The sequence below is a fragment of the Camarhynchus parvulus genome, chromosome 1A (assembly GCF_901933205.1).
Source record: "Camarhynchus parvulus chromosome 1A, STF_HiC, whole genome shotgun sequence".
Classification (NCBI taxonomy): domain Eukaryota; kingdom Metazoa; phylum Chordata; class Aves; order Passeriformes; family Thraupidae; genus Camarhynchus; species Camarhynchus parvulus.
In genome coordinates this window covers 24252317-24270094 of record NC_044586.1, presented here as the reverse complement: position 1 = coordinate 24270094, position 17778 = coordinate 24252317, and the positions used below count along the sequence as shown (strand labels likewise).

General features: G+C 44.9%; 1 protein-coding gene and 1 non-coding gene across 2 annotated transcripts; both read right to left on the bottom strand.

Moving 5' to 3' along the window:
- Positions 1-2782: 2782 nt before the first annotated feature.
- LOC115910036 (heat shock 70 kDa protein 12A-like) lies at positions 2783-6935 on the bottom strand. Its single transcript, XM_030959824.1, has 4 exons — positions 6654-6935; positions 5250-5474; positions 4720-4891; positions 2783-3843 (listed from the first exon to the last, which is right to left on the bottom strand). The coding sequence occupies exons 1-4, from the start codon at positions 6933-6935 to the stop codon at positions 2783-2785; spliced, it is 1740 nt and encodes a 579-aa protein (XP_030815684.1).
- Positions 6936-17554: 10619 nt separating this feature from the next.
- Positions 17555-17703, bottom strand: LOC115910757. Its single transcript, XR_004061210.1, has one exon. It is a non-coding gene; the product is annotated as a U12 minor spliceosomal RNA (small nuclear RNA).
- Positions 17704-17778: the final 75 nt, after the last annotated feature.

The following is a 17778-nucleotide window of genomic DNA, read 5'->3' as shown; positions in this document are numbered from 1 at the left end:
AAGAAATCCTTGTGTGCAAGAGCAAATCAACACATTGAGTCGAGACGTGATTTTATTACAAATCTGAAGAACAGGGTGCCAGGCCAGGCCAGGCCTTTTACAACCTTTTGGAAAACAAGCAGAATCCTTTTTACAAAAAGGTAGCCAAAACCAATTCATATAGAAACAGAAGATTGGTCACCCATGCTTGTGTAACAAAATTGTTGATGTGCATGTGCTGATCTCAGTCCAGTTCATTATCCTATCATTTCCACACACAAATTCCCCTGGGGATGTGTTCTTTACCATTATAATTATCTAAGGTAACTTGAGGTTGTCTTTACATTCTATCACCTGTTGCTAAGTCATAATTTAATTTTATTTTGTTAAACCTCTGTTGCAGCTTCTGCTTGAATCTATTTGAACCATTACTTGTCAAGGACATAAGGATTTAGAGCATTCTGTTCCTAGGGTCTCTTCATGGTTCCATTGCTCCAGCACCCCACCGTCATGGTTTCAAGGCTAACTTATAGTTACTGTGAACGTTTTGTGAATCTTTAATTTCCTCTGACATCAAGCAAGCAGGGTGAGCCAGATGGCGCTGGGAAATCTGGAGCAGAAAGGACAGCCATGGTGTTTGGGCTGTGACAAAGCTGTTCCTCTCTCTGTCCCCAGCAGGGGAAGAAGAGGATGCGCCTCTCACTCCGCTGCCAGAAGCGGTGTCAGTACTGCAGAGTCGGGACTGCTTTCTCTGTTTCCAAGAAATCACGTGCTTTAGGCAAAGGCAGCTGGCAAGATCCAGCCACGGAAATGGGCGGCACCTTCTACTCACCCAGCTATTTAGGATCAGGCAGCCATCACAACTCTAGAGCTCACTGATGTCCTGGTTAGAGGCACTGCAAACCTCAGTGTCTTTTCTTATCCTTGAAACTTGGGCACCTGTGATTCTGTGATTTTTAGCATAAACACCCTATTTGTTGTTCAGCGGGGCTGATCCCCAGCTCAGCAGACGCTCCTGTTTCAGAGGATGGCTGCCAGGGGCTCAGCAGCTGTAACTCTTATTTTCCCAACTCCCATGGTGGTGTCAGGCTGAGGATGGAGCCCCCCACAGTGCCAGGTTTCAGGGATGCTTAGCCCAAGGCCCTGATACTCAGTGCTGCTTTCACAGAAAGGACAAACACCTGCATCTGCTCATGCTCAGTGTCTGAGGTTACCAACATAATCAACTCATCAAAACAAGCAAAACTAGGAGCTGCAGTCACAACTGTTGGTGTCCATGGCTGAATCCAAAGCCCACCTAGCACATGGATGGGAAAGCCTTTCCCCCCGCCACTGTCCCAGACTGTACTTCTCTTCCCATTCCAGGGCCTTGGTGAGCTCAGGTGGAGCTATGGTGGGCTTTCCACTGGTGAAAATACCAAATGCAAAGACTAACAAAAAGCAGGATTACTCAGCTTCTTGGGACCTAGCCCCTAGAATAGCCCTTATGAAGTGTTATGAGTGGTACCACCTGACATGGCAGAAATGCACACAGGTGTCTGCTATGAATATTTTTATTGCATGCATAACATTTTAAATGTGAAAGGTAAAATTTTAAAATCATTTCACTTTTATATATCATAGGGCATAGCATATATGCAGGTTAGTCCTCTGAATGCTGCTCTCATGATTAACAACATTCAATACATGGCCAGCAGTGACTTTAACATGATCTTTCAACTAATAAGGATGACAGGGCTGAGTTTTCTTGCACTGTATCCAGCTAACCAAGAATTTGCATTGGTGGAGGCTGGTGTTCAGCAGAGAAACTTTACATCCTTGGTAAAGGGGAAGAAAGCCAACTCCACAAACCCCAGCCCACCCTGAACCATCAGTGTGCTATCAGCATCATTCTGGACCCAAACCACACACCAACATAAGGGCTGCTGTGAAGAAAGTTCACTGCACCTCAGCCAGACACAGCACACTGCAGGACTGCATCCTTTTTGTGGACAAATTTAGGCTCATGAAGCCTTCACACTGCTCAACTTTTGCACAGGTGCTGCAGGCAGGAGGAAAGAGATCAACTTTTACAGATATAGAAAATATCATGCCCAAATCAGAGATACAGAGTACCAGGGCTGGACAGAGGCATCAGGCAGCAGGATATGCACTATTCATATCTGTAATCTTACAACTGGCCCAATTGATGAGATTGAACCACCCAATCACTTAATGGAAAAAGACTCCCACAGGTTTTGGACACAAGCACCTAGACAGGTTCACTCAACTCCCTTGTCTGGGACACTGGAGCTTTAATTACATAGAGTTTACATAAATAATATTCTGAAGAAAACAGAAATCCACTAAATATCACCCCCAGCAGAATTAAACCTGGACTCCAGATAAAGTGACCTGATGTCAGAGAAAGAGAAGATGTAGCTGCAAGAAGGCATCAGGTTAAAATAAACAGCTATGGGCTGCTTTATGTGGAAGTTAGACACCAGTCCAGAGGCTCTCCATCAAACACAGGTAGGTCACAGATGACTTTTTTGGTGGTATGGACTATTGTGTTCAGAGATGCAAGCTAAAAGGGCATGAGATAAAGCAGCAGGAAAATCTGCTGTCAGATACAAGAGAAAACGAGGTGTTGGACTGAAAGGGTGGTTGGTGAGGAATGGAAGGAACCAGAGAATCAGACTAGTAGTTTTCCTGCGTAAAAAGAAAGTTGAATGATGGACTTACAGGTCCAATTGTCTCCTCTATGGTAAAAGTCATAGAATTGTTAGAATCATAATGGTTGGAAAAGGCATCTAAGATCTGTTCAACATGATGAGTAATTATAAGATAAAAAATCCATTATAACTGTCCGACTTTCTTGGGAAGTAACATCAGTACATGTGGCTTTAAATTCAGTGAGCCCAAACTGAATCTCAATTTTCAGCCTGCGCTTTAACCCCAGCCATGTGGCTGGTGATGGCACTACACAGGAGCCAAGCAGTTCCATCCCTTCCTCATCCACATACTGAGCATTCTGGTTTTTTGTACAATAGAAAGCAAAGGTTACCTTTGTTTGATCTGGTTCTATTGGAAAGAAATCATAGTGGGCAGCTTCGTGTATATTCACTGACTCCCCAATTTCCACCAGTTTCTGGAAGAGATCTATGCAATAAATAAAGTCACCGGCTTTTGAGACCCTCCGTTTACGGGCATCATGGATAGCACCATCAAATTCCTCAGCTACTCTTAAGCCATATGTCCTACAGCTGATTCTTGAGGTAATGATGTGTGGATTAACTCCAAATAAAACAGCTCCTTTTGCAATGGCTGCCTGGGCCTCCATGGGACAAAGGATATGATACTTGCTGCTAAAGGCCTGCCTGACTGCATCTCGCAGGATGATGCTGCATGCAAAGCCTCCCACAAGTAAAATGTACTGGACTTTGTCCATCCCAGGTTTGCAAAGAATTTCCCTCAAAGCAAAAATTATATTGTTGATACTGTAGTCAAACAAGCTCTTCATTTTCTCATAGGTAATCATTATTGTCCCATCACACCACACAGCTCCTGCTGTATTTTCAAAGAACTGGGAGATGTTCTTCTTGGACTCTGCCACTCTGGTCAGGTTGTAGTAGCAGCGTATGTAGACCGCCTCCCTGCTAGCAGAGCATTTCTGTAAGCTGAAGTTGTACATCATACTTTGTAATTCAGTAGGGTGCTTCTTCACATATTCATCCCATATGCCATCACTGAATATTTCCTTGAGGAAATTGGTGAAGTTTTCATCCACTCTGTTGCCTCCCCATCCACCTCCACTTGCCTTATGTAGCTCCTTTAGGTAATGGTTTTCTTGGATCTCGTGTACTGTGATGTCTATGGTGCCACCTACACGTGCAAACACACACACAGAGACAGAGACTCAAATTAATTGTGCTGTTTGCTTTAAAGTGCACGAGTTTCCAGGGAATTCCGTCTTATCTTCTGAATTCCCAATTCACAGATGTGCTTTTCTCCTGCTTTCTTTCCTCATCCTCCCTCTTCTGCTATTGCCTGTACTTCTCTAGATTTCTTAAATTTCTGCACTTTTGTTTAAAAGCCTGGTCTCATGAGGCTCCTACAGTTATTTCTGATAAGAGCTGGATGCTCCAGCTTGCTCAATCTCCTGTTCGATCACAAAGCGGGCCTGGCCTCCTCACACAGGTGGTTGACTCCTGAACAGTGGTGAGAAGACTCTCAGGAACTTGTGGTCCTCTTGATGCCTTTTCGGTATTTGTTCGCAACCACTGGACTGCTCTTGGCAGAAAATTCACATCACTCCAAAAAACCTCAGGAATCTAGAGAAATTACTGCAAAGTGCTTCATCAAATATTCTTAATGATTTACTCTCCAGTGCCTGCTAGCTCTTCTCTTTGGCCACTTCACTGGGCACTAACTACAGTTGCTTCTGGAGAGGAGGCTGTGAGCTCAGGCTACACAAGAGCCGGTGGCTGATGCTGGGACACCGTGCCGGCTGATCTGCTGCAAGGGCAGGGCCTCGTGTTGTGACTGTCTGGCCTGAAGAGCACTGCAGTGTGAGATACAACCCTGTTCTTCCCTCCTATTTTTCTGCCCGCCCACAGGATCTCATTAGGTGAGAAATAACATTTAAAAATCCATGACAAGCACAGCAGTGGAGTCCAAGCTCTGGGACCTTCACTATCGTGAAATAGCCATGCACCACACCCAGCGAAGATGGTACCTGTTGAACAGGGAAAATTTTACCTCCACAGTCAACAACAATATACTGGATCCCAGGAGAGTCTTCAAACTTCTCCTTGTCACTGCTGTCTGCCATAAACCCTTCATGTGGAAGCTGCTTGCACCACAGTGATGCAGCTTCTGGCTCCAAGGCAATGATCAGGTTTCTAGAGAGCATGTCAGAGATAATTCCTGCCTAAAATCACAAAAGAGAGGAGTCAGGTCAAGGAAAGGGGGTGAGATTACTGCTGCATGAACACCACTTGCTAGGGAGTCTGTTCTCACCCTAGCAGCTCATGCAAGGGTGGTGGTTCTTGCACTGCTGAGCTCTGTGGGGCTCATTTCTACCCGGCGGTGGGGAGAGAGGGCAGAGCTCTTGTACTGCCATTTGGGGACATCCTCTCCCTCACCACCCTCAATGTGGAAGATTTCTCTGCCCAATGGGCTGAAATTTGAAATACAGGTTGCTTACATATTGAGGAGTTCCTATGGTTCAACTGGACAAAGAAACCTCCAAAGGGAATTTGAGGAAATGGGGTAACCCCTGCTTTTACCTCTTTTGCTGCCAGGCGCATAAACTGCTTGGCAGCAGCGCTCCATATGGCTGGGACAGTAATGACCCAGGTGATGTCCTCTTGGTCGTAGACAGTTTGGAAAGAGGCCTCCTTGATGGTGTTCAAGGCATGGTCCTTCATGAAGCGCAGGCTTTCAGAAAAGACCGTCAAGGCAGGAAGGAACTTTCCATTGGTGGCTTTCAGCTTCATGCCAGCTGTGACATTCTACGAAAAAAAAGGCCCAGGGTCATATGGTGCAGTGTCGGTATGAGACCTGTCCCCTTCACACCAACACTGCACTACTTAAGGCACCCACACACCCTGTCTCCAAACCAAACTCCCAGCACTGGCTTCACTACTGTGGCTGGGTCTAAGTGGCACAGGTCAGCTACCAAACTGCTTACCCACCACACCTGTGATTCAGAAGGCAAAATGTCAATGTGGTTGATAATTCAGCTGTTTCTCCTAGGCCAAATTTTGTAAAGATCCTGTAGATCCTATAGATTCCTGAAGAGCCAGCGGGGAGTGATTCTGTAATGAAATTTTTCTTCACCATTTGCTCCTCAGATGCAGAGAAATCGTTCTGAACTAAAACCTCTCTCCAGCCCCTGCTGAAAGTGAAAGAGAACCAACCACTCCAAAGGTGACCTTGTGACAGACCACATCATTCCCAGCTGTCCTGGGAGGAAAATCTTCAAAGAGGCCTCCCATCTACCAAAGAGAGGACCTGAGGCTTTTGCTGGGACTGGCCTTGTGCTCTGGCCTATTCTATGCTTGAGAGGCCCTGTGGGACCCAGGAGCCCTAGGATAGTCTGGTGTTTGGCTGAACAAGCAAACACAGATAAAGCTGTGAATTATTCTAAACCAACACAGAGCCTTCAGAGAGAAATTTGATAAACCCACTGTAGGCTTCAAGAACAGCTAGACACCCTTACATTAGCTTCAGCATAACACTTCAAGGGAGGGAGAGAGAAGCTAGGGGGAGCTGTATAACATGTGATGAGATTTTTGGTAATCCCCAGACTGCCCATCTCCTTTGAATTACAGGAAATTTCACTTGATCCCTGTTTCTTGTTGAGGACTAAGGTAGGGAGTCCCAGAGGGAGACCAGTTTCTCTGTCAAGCTTGGGTACAGGACAGCTTTTCATTAGGAACAGATATTTGCCTTCACCCATGTATGCAGTCACGTTTTATTGTCTTTAGACAAAAAAACATCATAAAGGAAGGGCCTGGGAAGCTTTTGGCAATTAAAAAAAATTCTTCTTTTATTCATCAAAATACTTTCTGGCTTGCGTTCATTCTCATCAACCAGACTTACTCAGCCCTCTTCATGGATTCTCCAACCCCCATTCCTCAAATAAATTAACACCCCCAACCCCCATTAGTAGTAACTCTTCCACCTACCGTGTTGTACAGCTGCATCTTGAAGTTCTGGAAGAAGTACCAGCTGTCAGCTTGGCTGGAGGGCAGGCTCTTGTACTTCATCACAGCATCATAACCAAAATATTTGAACTCCTGCTTCTGGTTGAACAAGATGCTTGTAGGCATCTTTGGGGTCTTTAACCCGTGCTCTGCTCCCCAGTAAACCTGGCGGATTTGGTCTGTACCTGAAGCAAGAGAAAAACAGTACCCGCTGTAGGATGTGCCAAAATCTATAGCAACGACAAAGACTGACTGGCTGGCCATGGCCACTGCAGTGCAGACACGTGCAGCTCTGGGAGCAGAGAGGCGTGAACGGGGACAGGACTGAAACGAAACTGAAAGGTCTGATATTGCAGAGAGAAGGGCAATCCCCCCTGATTTTATTGGCTGGAGACAGATGTGACTCTAGACATCCTGTAAATTGTACGTTTTCCTGTAGAGACGCAGGACTTTTTGTAGCAGCAAAGTGCCTTTGTTAGGGAACTGTCTTATCAGGAGCTTTCTGCACTCCCAGCAGCATCAACAGTCCTCAGCACTGCCCACACATTTCAACAAACATTTTTTGCTTCTGCATGAACAGACAAAAGGTTTCTGGCTCCAGCAAAAAAAAAATGTGGGTTATGACCAATGTTTTTGGTCACAGAAAAGCAGAAGTGCCGGATACACCTGATATTTCTGGCTCCAGCAAAGAAGATGTGTGGCCTACACCCAGTGGTTCTGGCTCCAGCAGAGGAGTGTGGTGTACATCCAACATTTCTGGCTCCAGAGGAACAGAATCATGGCATGCATACAAAGTTTCTGGCAACAGAGGAAGAGAGGTATTGGAAAGACAATGTGAGGATACTGATCCCAGAAAGACAACTGCAGAAGGCAGCAGGTAGGTTACACAAGGATTATCTCTGGATAATCTTATTTAATCTTCCTAGGTCTGAGTATTTCTACAAAGTTTCTTGGAGGGTTGCATGAGGGTTGCTGAATTGCAAACATTTTCTGACTGTAAAATATTCAGTAAGAGCTCTGTTTTCTACTTCCTAACTTTTCTAGCCATCACAGAAATGGTTACTGTCCCCAAATTCTGCGCAAGTTCAACTCGAAAGTGGGAGGCAGATCTTAAATTGGTGCAAGAGGAAAAGAAACTAGAAATATCAGTATAAAGAGTGTGACACGATCTGGGATTTCATGGCTCTGACTCTGAGCTCATCAATTTTGCAGGGAAAGGTGGACTAAAATGTAAATTTTTTACTGGATTGTTTAGCTTAAAGAAAAAGGTTGTGTCTTCAATGAAAGACTGAAAGTGAAGTGATTTAACTGGAAAGGAATCAATCCAAGTAAACAAAACCAAAATGTGCTTCAGTGGGAAGGAGTAATGCTGAGAGTGCCAGCAGTTTCTTTTGGCATAAACCAAAGGTAAAACCTCATGCTAAGGTTTGCTCTGGCATTTGGTTTGTGGGGATGAACCTGCTCTCTGTCCCACCTGGACCCAGGCTGCAGGAGCACCTTAATCTGGGACTGTTTCTCTAATAATAGTTGATATTTGGGATCCTCATGAGGAAACAGGACACAGCAGTTGTAGAAATAAAAAATTACCTTGAGAACACAGAGCTTTGTACTCCTCTGTTAAACAAAAACATCCATTGCAAAGTTGGTTTTAGCAGAACAGTCGCCTGCATTTGCTGTTCCCCCACTCTCTGCAGGTCTGGGTTGAGTTTGTATTTCAGGAACTGTCCTGGTATCTTGCCCACTTTATCCAGACCGAATGATTAGTCAAACCCTCCTGGTTTTGGCATACCCTGGTGTGGGAAATAGTAAAAATAAGAAGATTTCTAGAAAGCTTTAAAAGCGGGCCTTAGAAACAGGAAGAACAGAAAACTTAGAGCTAGCTGCAGCTGCAAAGTCTGGAAGTTGAAAAAGTTACAATAGTTTAGGCTTGGCGAAGATAGACAGCCTGTGGAGTCCTCGGAGCTGTATCAGGCATTATCTGGGAGAGTGCTAACTCACTTGTGCCACATCTGCACCCGTGTGCCCTTTGTCCTGCCTCTGATCCTTTTGCTGGCATGGATGTAGCCATGAAGCCTCTGCTCACAGGACTGGCAATTATAAAGTACTTTTTTTGAGGATGTGTTCTTACCCCACTTCATTATAAGAATTCTCTTTTCTTTTTTTCCTCAGACATATATCTGACACCTCACAGCACCCATCAGCCTATGGAGACCAGACTTCTAACATGAAGGAAATGTTTGAAATGATGAAAGAGATGAACAAAAAAACAAAGGAAATGTTTGAAATTATAAAAGAGATGGACAATAAAAAAATGAAGGAAGTGCTCGAAATGATAAAAGAGATGAACAATCAAAAAACAAAGGAAATGTTTGAAATTATAAAAGAGATGGACAATAATAAAACAAAGGAAATGTTCGAAATGATGAACAAGATGGACAACAAGAACACGAAGGAAATATTTGAAATTATGAAAAAGATGGACAACAAAATAATGTGAGAGTCCAGTGACCAAAAATGACACTGTTTAGTGTGGCCTCTGACAATGAGCTGTAGCTGGTGCACATTGGGGCGGGTGGGACAGAAAATGAGCCAGACACAGGGAGCGCTCTGCATTAGCAACAAATTTTGCCCAGGCTATACTGGGAACCCAGAGCCAATTTACAGAAGCTGTTGGATTTGCACCCTGTAATGTGCAGATCTTACACTTTGGGTATTTCATTTGAACTGTTGGTATTGACTCACAGAGTCACATACCATGCACCTGGCAAAGAACAGCCTTGACAAGTTTTGGTCTCTAAATTTCTTTTCCCTATGGGCTGATCAGAAATTGGAGGGAGGAAGTTTAGCTTGTGCATTTTTTAAGGTTTTATTGCATACTTGCCCACTGATTGCAATGTGGTTTATTGTTTCTTTCTTTCCCTTGTGGACGGATGGACAATGAGAACAGAAATTTGTCTGACACTGTTTATACTCTGTATCACCTTCTGGACAGTCACAACAGGTAATGTGATTCTTTACATTAATAATCAGTGTAAGAGGGGAAAATCATTATAATCCTCACAACCACACCTCTATTTCTTCTGATGGAAATAGCTTCCCACTTGATTTGAGCATAAATTCTGGGTGGGAGGTTTTAGGGGAGGTGTTCAGCTCCCCTGGAGTTTTCCTGGATGCTCTTGCACTTTCCCACCTCAGAGCTTTTTTCCTTCAACTCAGATTATTCAATAGAGGCATTTCCACTGTTGTGCAGTGTCCAAGTACAAATAAAGAGATCTCCCAAATCTGTTTCAGAGCACTTCCTGAAAGGGTAATCCAAATACTGCATAAGGAGAAAGAGGAAAATGAGATGCTGAAAGAGAAGACCAAAAAGCTAGAGAAAAGGTAAGACATTTATTCATATTTCAGACACAGTGTGTGTTTCTACACTGAAAAGCCACATACTTCTTGCTTCCTCCAGAACTTGGAGACTCCATTTCTGACCAGACACCCCAGACATCTTCTCTCCAGACTTTCAACCTGCCAGCATCTCTTTGGAACTGACTTCTGGGAGATGGCTTGCGTTGTTCTGCAAAGGGAAGAAGACATTCTTGGGATAACTAGTTAAATAAAGAGTAAAAGAACCCAATCTACAATGACATCATCAAGATGCCACTCTGTTCAGATTCTACTATGATCATGCAAAACTGAGCTGAGAAAGCACTATTTTCCACAAAAAAAAGCTGCTTGCCAGCTATATAATATAAATGAGAAGTGCATTGTAGAAAACATGGGATTCATTAAACAGTTTCATAAGTAAAATATTTACATTTGCTCATTATTTCACCTTGACTTAGATATGTTTTTAATATCCTCCTTGACCTAGAATCCAAGAGCTGTTGGCTAAAGTGATGGCCACGCACCAGCACTCTGAGGACATCAATGACCCCTCACGTTTGTCTGCTGTGCTGGAGAGATACGAGATGCTCCGGCTGCAGGAATGGGAGAAAGTCAGGAGCTCCATGCCCCACCGCTGGACCTATGAAGAAGGCAGTGACGCCATCAGGGTTTGTTCAAGTCCATTTTCTCCATCTGACCCTTACCACATCAATTATGGTGTAGCCATATAGCAGCCTTTGAGTATTTGTATTTCTGTACTAGATGGGGTTTGGGCCTAAGTTTGGGTCTCTGATTTTCCAGCCCAGCAGGGCCTGTGGAATGCTGCAGAGATCAAAGAGACAGTGACCTTCTTCCTCCTGCCTTTCAGAAGGGCACACTCAAATACTAGTCCCATCTCTCACAGTTGTTAAGCACAAGGGGCAAAACAATCCACTTTCCTTATGTTAGTGCTTGAACTGATAGCTGGGAGACCTCATTTTGATGTCTGACTCACGGCTGTGATGCTGCTGGAGACATCTAAAGGAAAACACCAAAGTGGTATTACCTTAAAGGACAAAACTGAGCTGAGGCCATTGTTAGCATTGACTATGATGATAAGGCCCCACAGATGCTGAAGAATGGGCTCCAATATGCAAGCAGCTTGATGAAACAGTTTGTTTTACAGCTATTGAAGACATGTTTCAATCGATTAGCAGCCCTACAATTTACTCTAATCCAGATGTTTTCTCAGCTTTGCACACTACACCTGTGGTTTCACTGTGACTGATGCTGTAATCAGTTGTTTTTGCACTGCAGAAGGTGTTTGATGCCTGTGAAAAAGATACACAACAGCGAAGAGAGGACATACTTAAAGTTCTTTACATTCCACCTTCGAATAAGGTAAAATACCTTTTACCAAGATATTTTATGTTTCTGTAAAAGGCCTGTAAAAGGGCCTTTTATGGCCTGTAAAAGGGCCATTGGCACCTGCCATTTCATTTAGAAGTTTGTTTCTGCTAAGGACACTGTTCAAAATATGTCAGCAGTGACACTGGGGATAACTTCTGAGCTGAGAGGTCTGGTGCCAAGCTCTAGCAATGCTAGGTATGAGAGCAGCACTGGATAAAAAACAGGTCTTTCTCTCCAAGAGTTAAGCTATTCCATGGAGAAGCAGGGAGCTGGACTTGAGGATCCTTGTGGGAGCCTTCCAAAATTAAATTATTCTGTGTCCCATGATAAACAGCCATACACTGCATATCTGAATTGTCCGGCTGGATTAAACACATATATGAGCACAGAAAGCATTTTCCAGCCCTGTGTTGCTTTTATGGGACCTTCCTCCAAAGCCTGAAATGAGTGACTTCCCCATTACTGATTGACCCCATATGAGAAACAAAAATTCCCAGTGTTTGCCTTACCACATGGTAACAGCCTGCTTTGTGCTATGATTGTTCTGTAGGTGATGATGCAAGACGTAATGAAGCTGTTCAGGCAACACTATCACCAAAACTCAGCGGTTTACAACCAGATTGTTCAAGTGAGTAAAGATACAGCCCAGGAACCGGGGCAATGGTTCAATTGTCTGTGCAGCTTGTTATTTAAAACATGAGAGGTCTCCCTTCTGCATGAGGTTGTTTTCCACTTGAGGCCAGGTCCTTCCAGCCCATATACTCCCAAAATATTCTCAAGTACACGTAACCTTGTAAGGGGAGTACAGCAGGACAGGCAGGGTCATGGCCCTACCAACAAAGGCACAGCCCTACTGGACCCAAGCAAGGAGCAAAGAGCAAAGGGCCAGTGGTGGTGATCAGGGTCAGCCACAAACCAGGGACCACTGGGCAAGCTCACAGTGACCAGCCAGGTCAAGACCAAGCTGTGAAGTTGGTCTGTGGGTCAGGACCAGCAAGACAGGGCACAGGCATCCCAACACCACAGCTCAGTCAAGCACCCAGCCACCACTCAGCTCCTGGGTCAATTGGTGGCCAGTCTGTGGGTGAAGATGAGGCTTCTCATAACTCTTTCTCATACCACCCTTTCTGCCAGCTTGGCTGTTATTGCAGGAGTTGAATACAAGGTCATATGGTCGTGCTAAATCTGAGCCGACCTTGAACACAAGCAGCCAAACCCCTGGGAAGGCAGAGGAAAGTGTGCAGAGGCTGTTGATGTGCAGAGCCCTGACACCTGCTATCCACATGGCCAAGTCTCTAGTGAGCTTTTTTTGGTGGAAGATATGACATATATATCACACATAGATGAAACTTCCGAAGAGGAGCTTCCTCCTTTTGCTGGGTTTTTCCAAGAGCTTGGTCTTACCAAACTCCTTGCAGATCTCTCTATGAGGAAATAGAGACAGGGGCTGGACACTGGCACAATCTAGAAGTCAGGACTTGGTAAATAAAGTAACTTTTAAAGTGACCCTGGGTCCCCTGCATGTCCCACTCAAACAGCACCAGCAGCTTTGACCAGTGAAGTTCTTGAGCGCTTGGTTCCTGTGCAGCAGCTGCACAGAATGAGAGCGGGGAGGCAACATAACAATACATCAGCATAATATTACAAAGCTTTGAAAACTGTTCTTATTTGATTTTCAGGAAGCTGGCATTCACATAAGAACTGAAAGTGAAACACAGTTCCTGCTGCAGTGCTGCCAAATTTATTGTTTGCTGCTTCTTCAGGATCCACCAGTTAAAGCTGAGTGGAAGATGAACAGAAGGCATTTAGAGCATGTGGACAAGAAAGATGCAGCGCACTGGAAAAATGTATCACTTCTGTGGCCCATAATGAAACGTGGGGAAGAAATTATTGTGAAAGGTGTAGTCTGGGACCAAAGGAAAATGACTTGAGAGTCAGGCTAATTACTTACTTAGCCATAAGAAGATGAAACAGCTTCTGTGTAGTACTCTGCTTTTCTTTCTCCCATGAATTGCCTACTTTTCAGAGCTAGCAAGTTGGGACACCTAGGATAAATAATTAACAAACCTGTGTTAAAAACTGAAGCTATTCCAATTTTCTCCTCACAAAGGCCGCCTGCCTGTTGGCACTCCTCTGCTTCCTCACATCTTTACAATTTACCTCTCCCAAAGTCCTTCAGCTACACATATGCCACAGCTCTGGACCGAAGAACTCCAAGAGTTGTATTCTGTGGCATAATGGGGATGCAAGGAGGCAAATGCATGTTTATGTGATTTGGTGTGACACGGTATTCTATGAGCAACTTGAGAATTACCAAATAAAAAAGACTTTCAATTCTGCTGTGTGCCTGCTGTTAGAATGCATAGAATAGAAGCCTCTCTGAGTCCCTGAGAGAGAGAAAGGAATACAGGGATTGAATTGGAACCTTTAGAGAAACCAAAATATATTAAACCACACAGACATGAAGTAGGAGTGTAAGTTTTAGTTTTAACTAAGGAGAAAATATATCTTAAGTGCCTTAAGAATCTGTATTAGCTAGTAAAAAACCCTAAAGCCTAGTTTAAAGTTCAGTAGTGTTACCTTTCACAAAACTAACTTAGCTCCAGACATAACAAAACCATAGCAGAACATTGCTTACATTCCTAAATAGAACAGATAGAACTATATGCGTAGATGTTGTGCAAAAACTAACACTACTTTCACACATTAGAATTAAGCTTGAATAAGTGTAGAAAGAATATTTTAGAATAGTGTTTTTAGCTGATTAGATTATTTATGAATAAATTTCCCCTATATTGGGATACAAAAAAGGTGCTAATTGCTTCTACTAACTACTACTACTTCTACTGCTTCTACTCAGAACATCAAAACTCTATACCAGAAAGCTTTTAGCACACACTTTAATACGGTAAACTCTTCACCTTCAGTACTGATGTATTCATACAATAAACAACTTCACAACAACCAACAACTACTCCTATCTCTTTGAAGACCCAAGATCCACTTATAACTCAACACCTGCCAAGTCCTTTTCTTCAGCTTTTCTTTCTAATCCATCAGTTTCCTTGGCTGCACAAACTCCCTGGGATTTTCTCAATGGGCCCCCAGAAAGAAAGGCAAATTCCTGTGCAGCTCACTGCAAGCAAATTGCTCTGCTTCTCTCAGGAATTTAGTATCCCCATAGCATATTGCAGGTCACTCACAACATGAGCTGGGATACAGGGGTGTTCCTTTATAGAACAGGTGAAGTAAAATTACATACGTACCATATTTCCTACAATTTTCACTAAAAGAAAGAACTACCATAGTTGGTTTTCCATGCTTTTTAAAGTGTTGCAGACTCAGATGTGCAGTGCAATAATATTTCATTTTTCCAGGCCATAGAAGGTAAATGAGAGGTAAGTTGTCCAGTACAGGCAAGTAGAAGTTTCAGCATGACCCTGAGCCAAATGCCATGTGATTATACAGGTATAATACTACACATATGGCAAGCTGCCATGCTCTCTTTGTTACCTGCTTAGAAAATTTTTAGCCTATATCTTTTTGGTAGCTCCCTGAGTCTGTCTGGATCCTATGCTGTGCATCAGTTTTATCTCTGAAGCTTATCACTTCTGCATCTCCTCAGGTGTGTCCTCTCCTCTGATTTTTCTCTCCTTAACATCACTTTTGCTAGGCTAAAATACTCATCTTGCAAGGCCTTATATTTCAAAGACCGATTTAAAAGTCTTGAGAAGGCTAAAAGGCCTAGGGTTCAGTAGTCCTGAAAAAGAGAACTGCTAAAATCAGAGGATTTTAAACCTCTCACTACAAACCAGGTACTTCCTCCGCTGTTACCACATTTCTCTTCACAGAAAAAAGCAAGGCACAATTCTTCCCAAGAATATTTCTGGGTTTCACATTCTCTGAACCTCAGAGAAAGGAAAGACAATTCTTATCTCATTTGCTGTGCCTGTGTTTGTGCCAAAGTAGAATGCAATATGGAGATTGTTTACCCAGAGTGATGGTGTTTTGTTTCCTTAGCCTGTCAGGGCCAAGTGTGTGTGGTGTGTGTCGGGACTGTTGGCTGAGAGTCATGAGATGAGTGCAGTTGAGTGCTTGGCAGATTCAGTTTAGATGTAATGTAATATAGTATAGAATAATATAGTATAACAAAGTAATTATTTATCTTTCTGATATCCATGGAGTCCTCCTCATCATTCCTTCCTTCATTGGGGGTGCTCTGCTTTTCCAATAATATTTTACAGGAAATTGGTGTGAGATGGTCTCCTCTGGTCTGACTTCCATGCTGCGGAGATCGCAGCAGATTCAGGAGACACACATAGGGAATCTGCCTCTGGAAAACAAGGGCAGGCCTGAAAGTTTTCCAGCACACTGGGACAAGGAGCCCTTTGTAGAGACCCCTACATTCAGGGAGATCTCTTTGCTGCTGATTACATATTTACCCCTCTCACAGCCAAAAGGAGGGAAGCAGGGGCCCAGGCCCTTCCTGGAACAAATATTTGACTTCTCATACACAGCTCAGAGAAGAAACCATGAAGAACCTACAAAAATTGAGCTACAGCTTGTGTCTAACAGGAAGAGCAAAAGAGTCAGAAAGAGGAAGAGAGAGGAAGATCTTGATGTCTAAACCCTTCCTTTCCTGCAACACCATGAGTCATGCCCCCTAATCAGCCTCCCACAGAGACTTAACATGGGAAGGTGGGAGCCTGCATAGGGAAGGGAGCTTCACTGTAGGAATGTCTGAGCAGGCCTGGAATTCTTCACCTGGACAAAAGAGGACCTCAGGGATTACAGGTGGAAGAGAGGGTGGGTGGCAGCTACACATGCACTCTTCAGCTTCAGTTGCAAGGACTAGGCTGATGGAAGCAAAACAAACAGGAGGATGCAGAAGAAGCAGAGAGTGGAGGTACTGCCTGAAGGAATTGTGGCTTCACAAACAGCACTAAGGTTGGTGGGGTGTCTGGAAGCCACCTCCACAGGGATCCTTTCAGGCTGGAAACAGGATACTGCCTAGGTGGCCCAAGTCTGGAACCATTTGGGCTGCTCTTAAAGCCAAATGAATTTGCTCAAACAAACATTGCCTGCTGGTTTTGCAACAGCAAAGCAAATATCACACATTACCCAGCCCATCGCCTCAGTTTGATCAAGTACCTCAACAGCTGCAGAAAGGCAGCACAAAAAGGGCTGTATTTTTTGCATTCCTTTTTGCACCGCAGCCATGTGCCACCCTGGAGCTGGATCAAGCACCAGTGCACAACCAAGCAGGGACCTGGCATCACCGCTGGCTTCAGACTCACAAAGGCTTCCTGAGAGGCAATCAGGGCTGTGGGGGCCTGAGCCTGTATGGCTGTGAGCAGCCGAATCAGCTGCAAAGGTCTCCTCTACATTTGTCCCCAGCCCTCCCTGGCAGCTCCCACACTGCTGAAGTCCGGGAGCTTCCCCCTGGATCTCATGGAATGTGTTTAGGTCGCCAGCTCCACAGCAACACGATGGGTGCTGCAGCCCCAGGGCTACTGCAGCTCAGGATTCCGTGCTGGGGAAAGGGCGGAACGGGAACAGCGGGCGGGAGAAGGGGTCACAAGTGAACCTCGTGACAGAGGTGCGGGCGGGAGCAAAGCTGCGTTTTGGAGCAGCTGTGGCTGTGACGTGCTGCAAAAGGGCGTTTTGAGGGAGGCCCGGCAGCAGCACCAGGGCCCGCAGCGAGACCCAGAGCCGCCGTCGTGCAAGTTGTGACAGGGCAGGACCCCGGGAGCTCACCGCTGCCCGAGCTGCACAAGGCACCATTTCCCTTTCACTCTTAGCTTGATTTTAAACGGTGTAATTGCTCCCTCAGAAGAGCAGAAAAGGAACTGCTTCCTGCAGACACATGAAGTATTTATTAGGCAAGGTTGGTGGTTTATTTTTAAGCCTCGTGAAGACCCTTAAGGCCCCTCAGCGAATAGAGCGACAAGAGAAAAGCACCGGTTCAGGCATTTCTGTACTTTAGGCCACTTCGAATATCTGTTTGCGCTGCGCCGGCGTGAGGCATTGGCGCTGTCTCGCCCCCCGGAGCACGGCGGACCGCCCCGGGAACGCCCCGGTCGCGGCAGTTCTGTCCTTGGCACGAGAGCCACGGAGGTCGGGCAGATCACGGCACCCGGGCATCCCGCGAAGTAAGCGGGGCACCCAGGGGCGACCTGTACCCGCGCAAAAATTCCTCTCACATTCAGAGTGAGGACCCGGGCGTCACCCCGGGTCGTTATTTTCCTTACTCATAAGTTTAAGGCATAACCGCAATGTGGCCGCGCCCCTGGGACACTGCTCAGCACTAACTCCACAGGTCAGGGTGAGCGCCGCCCGACGC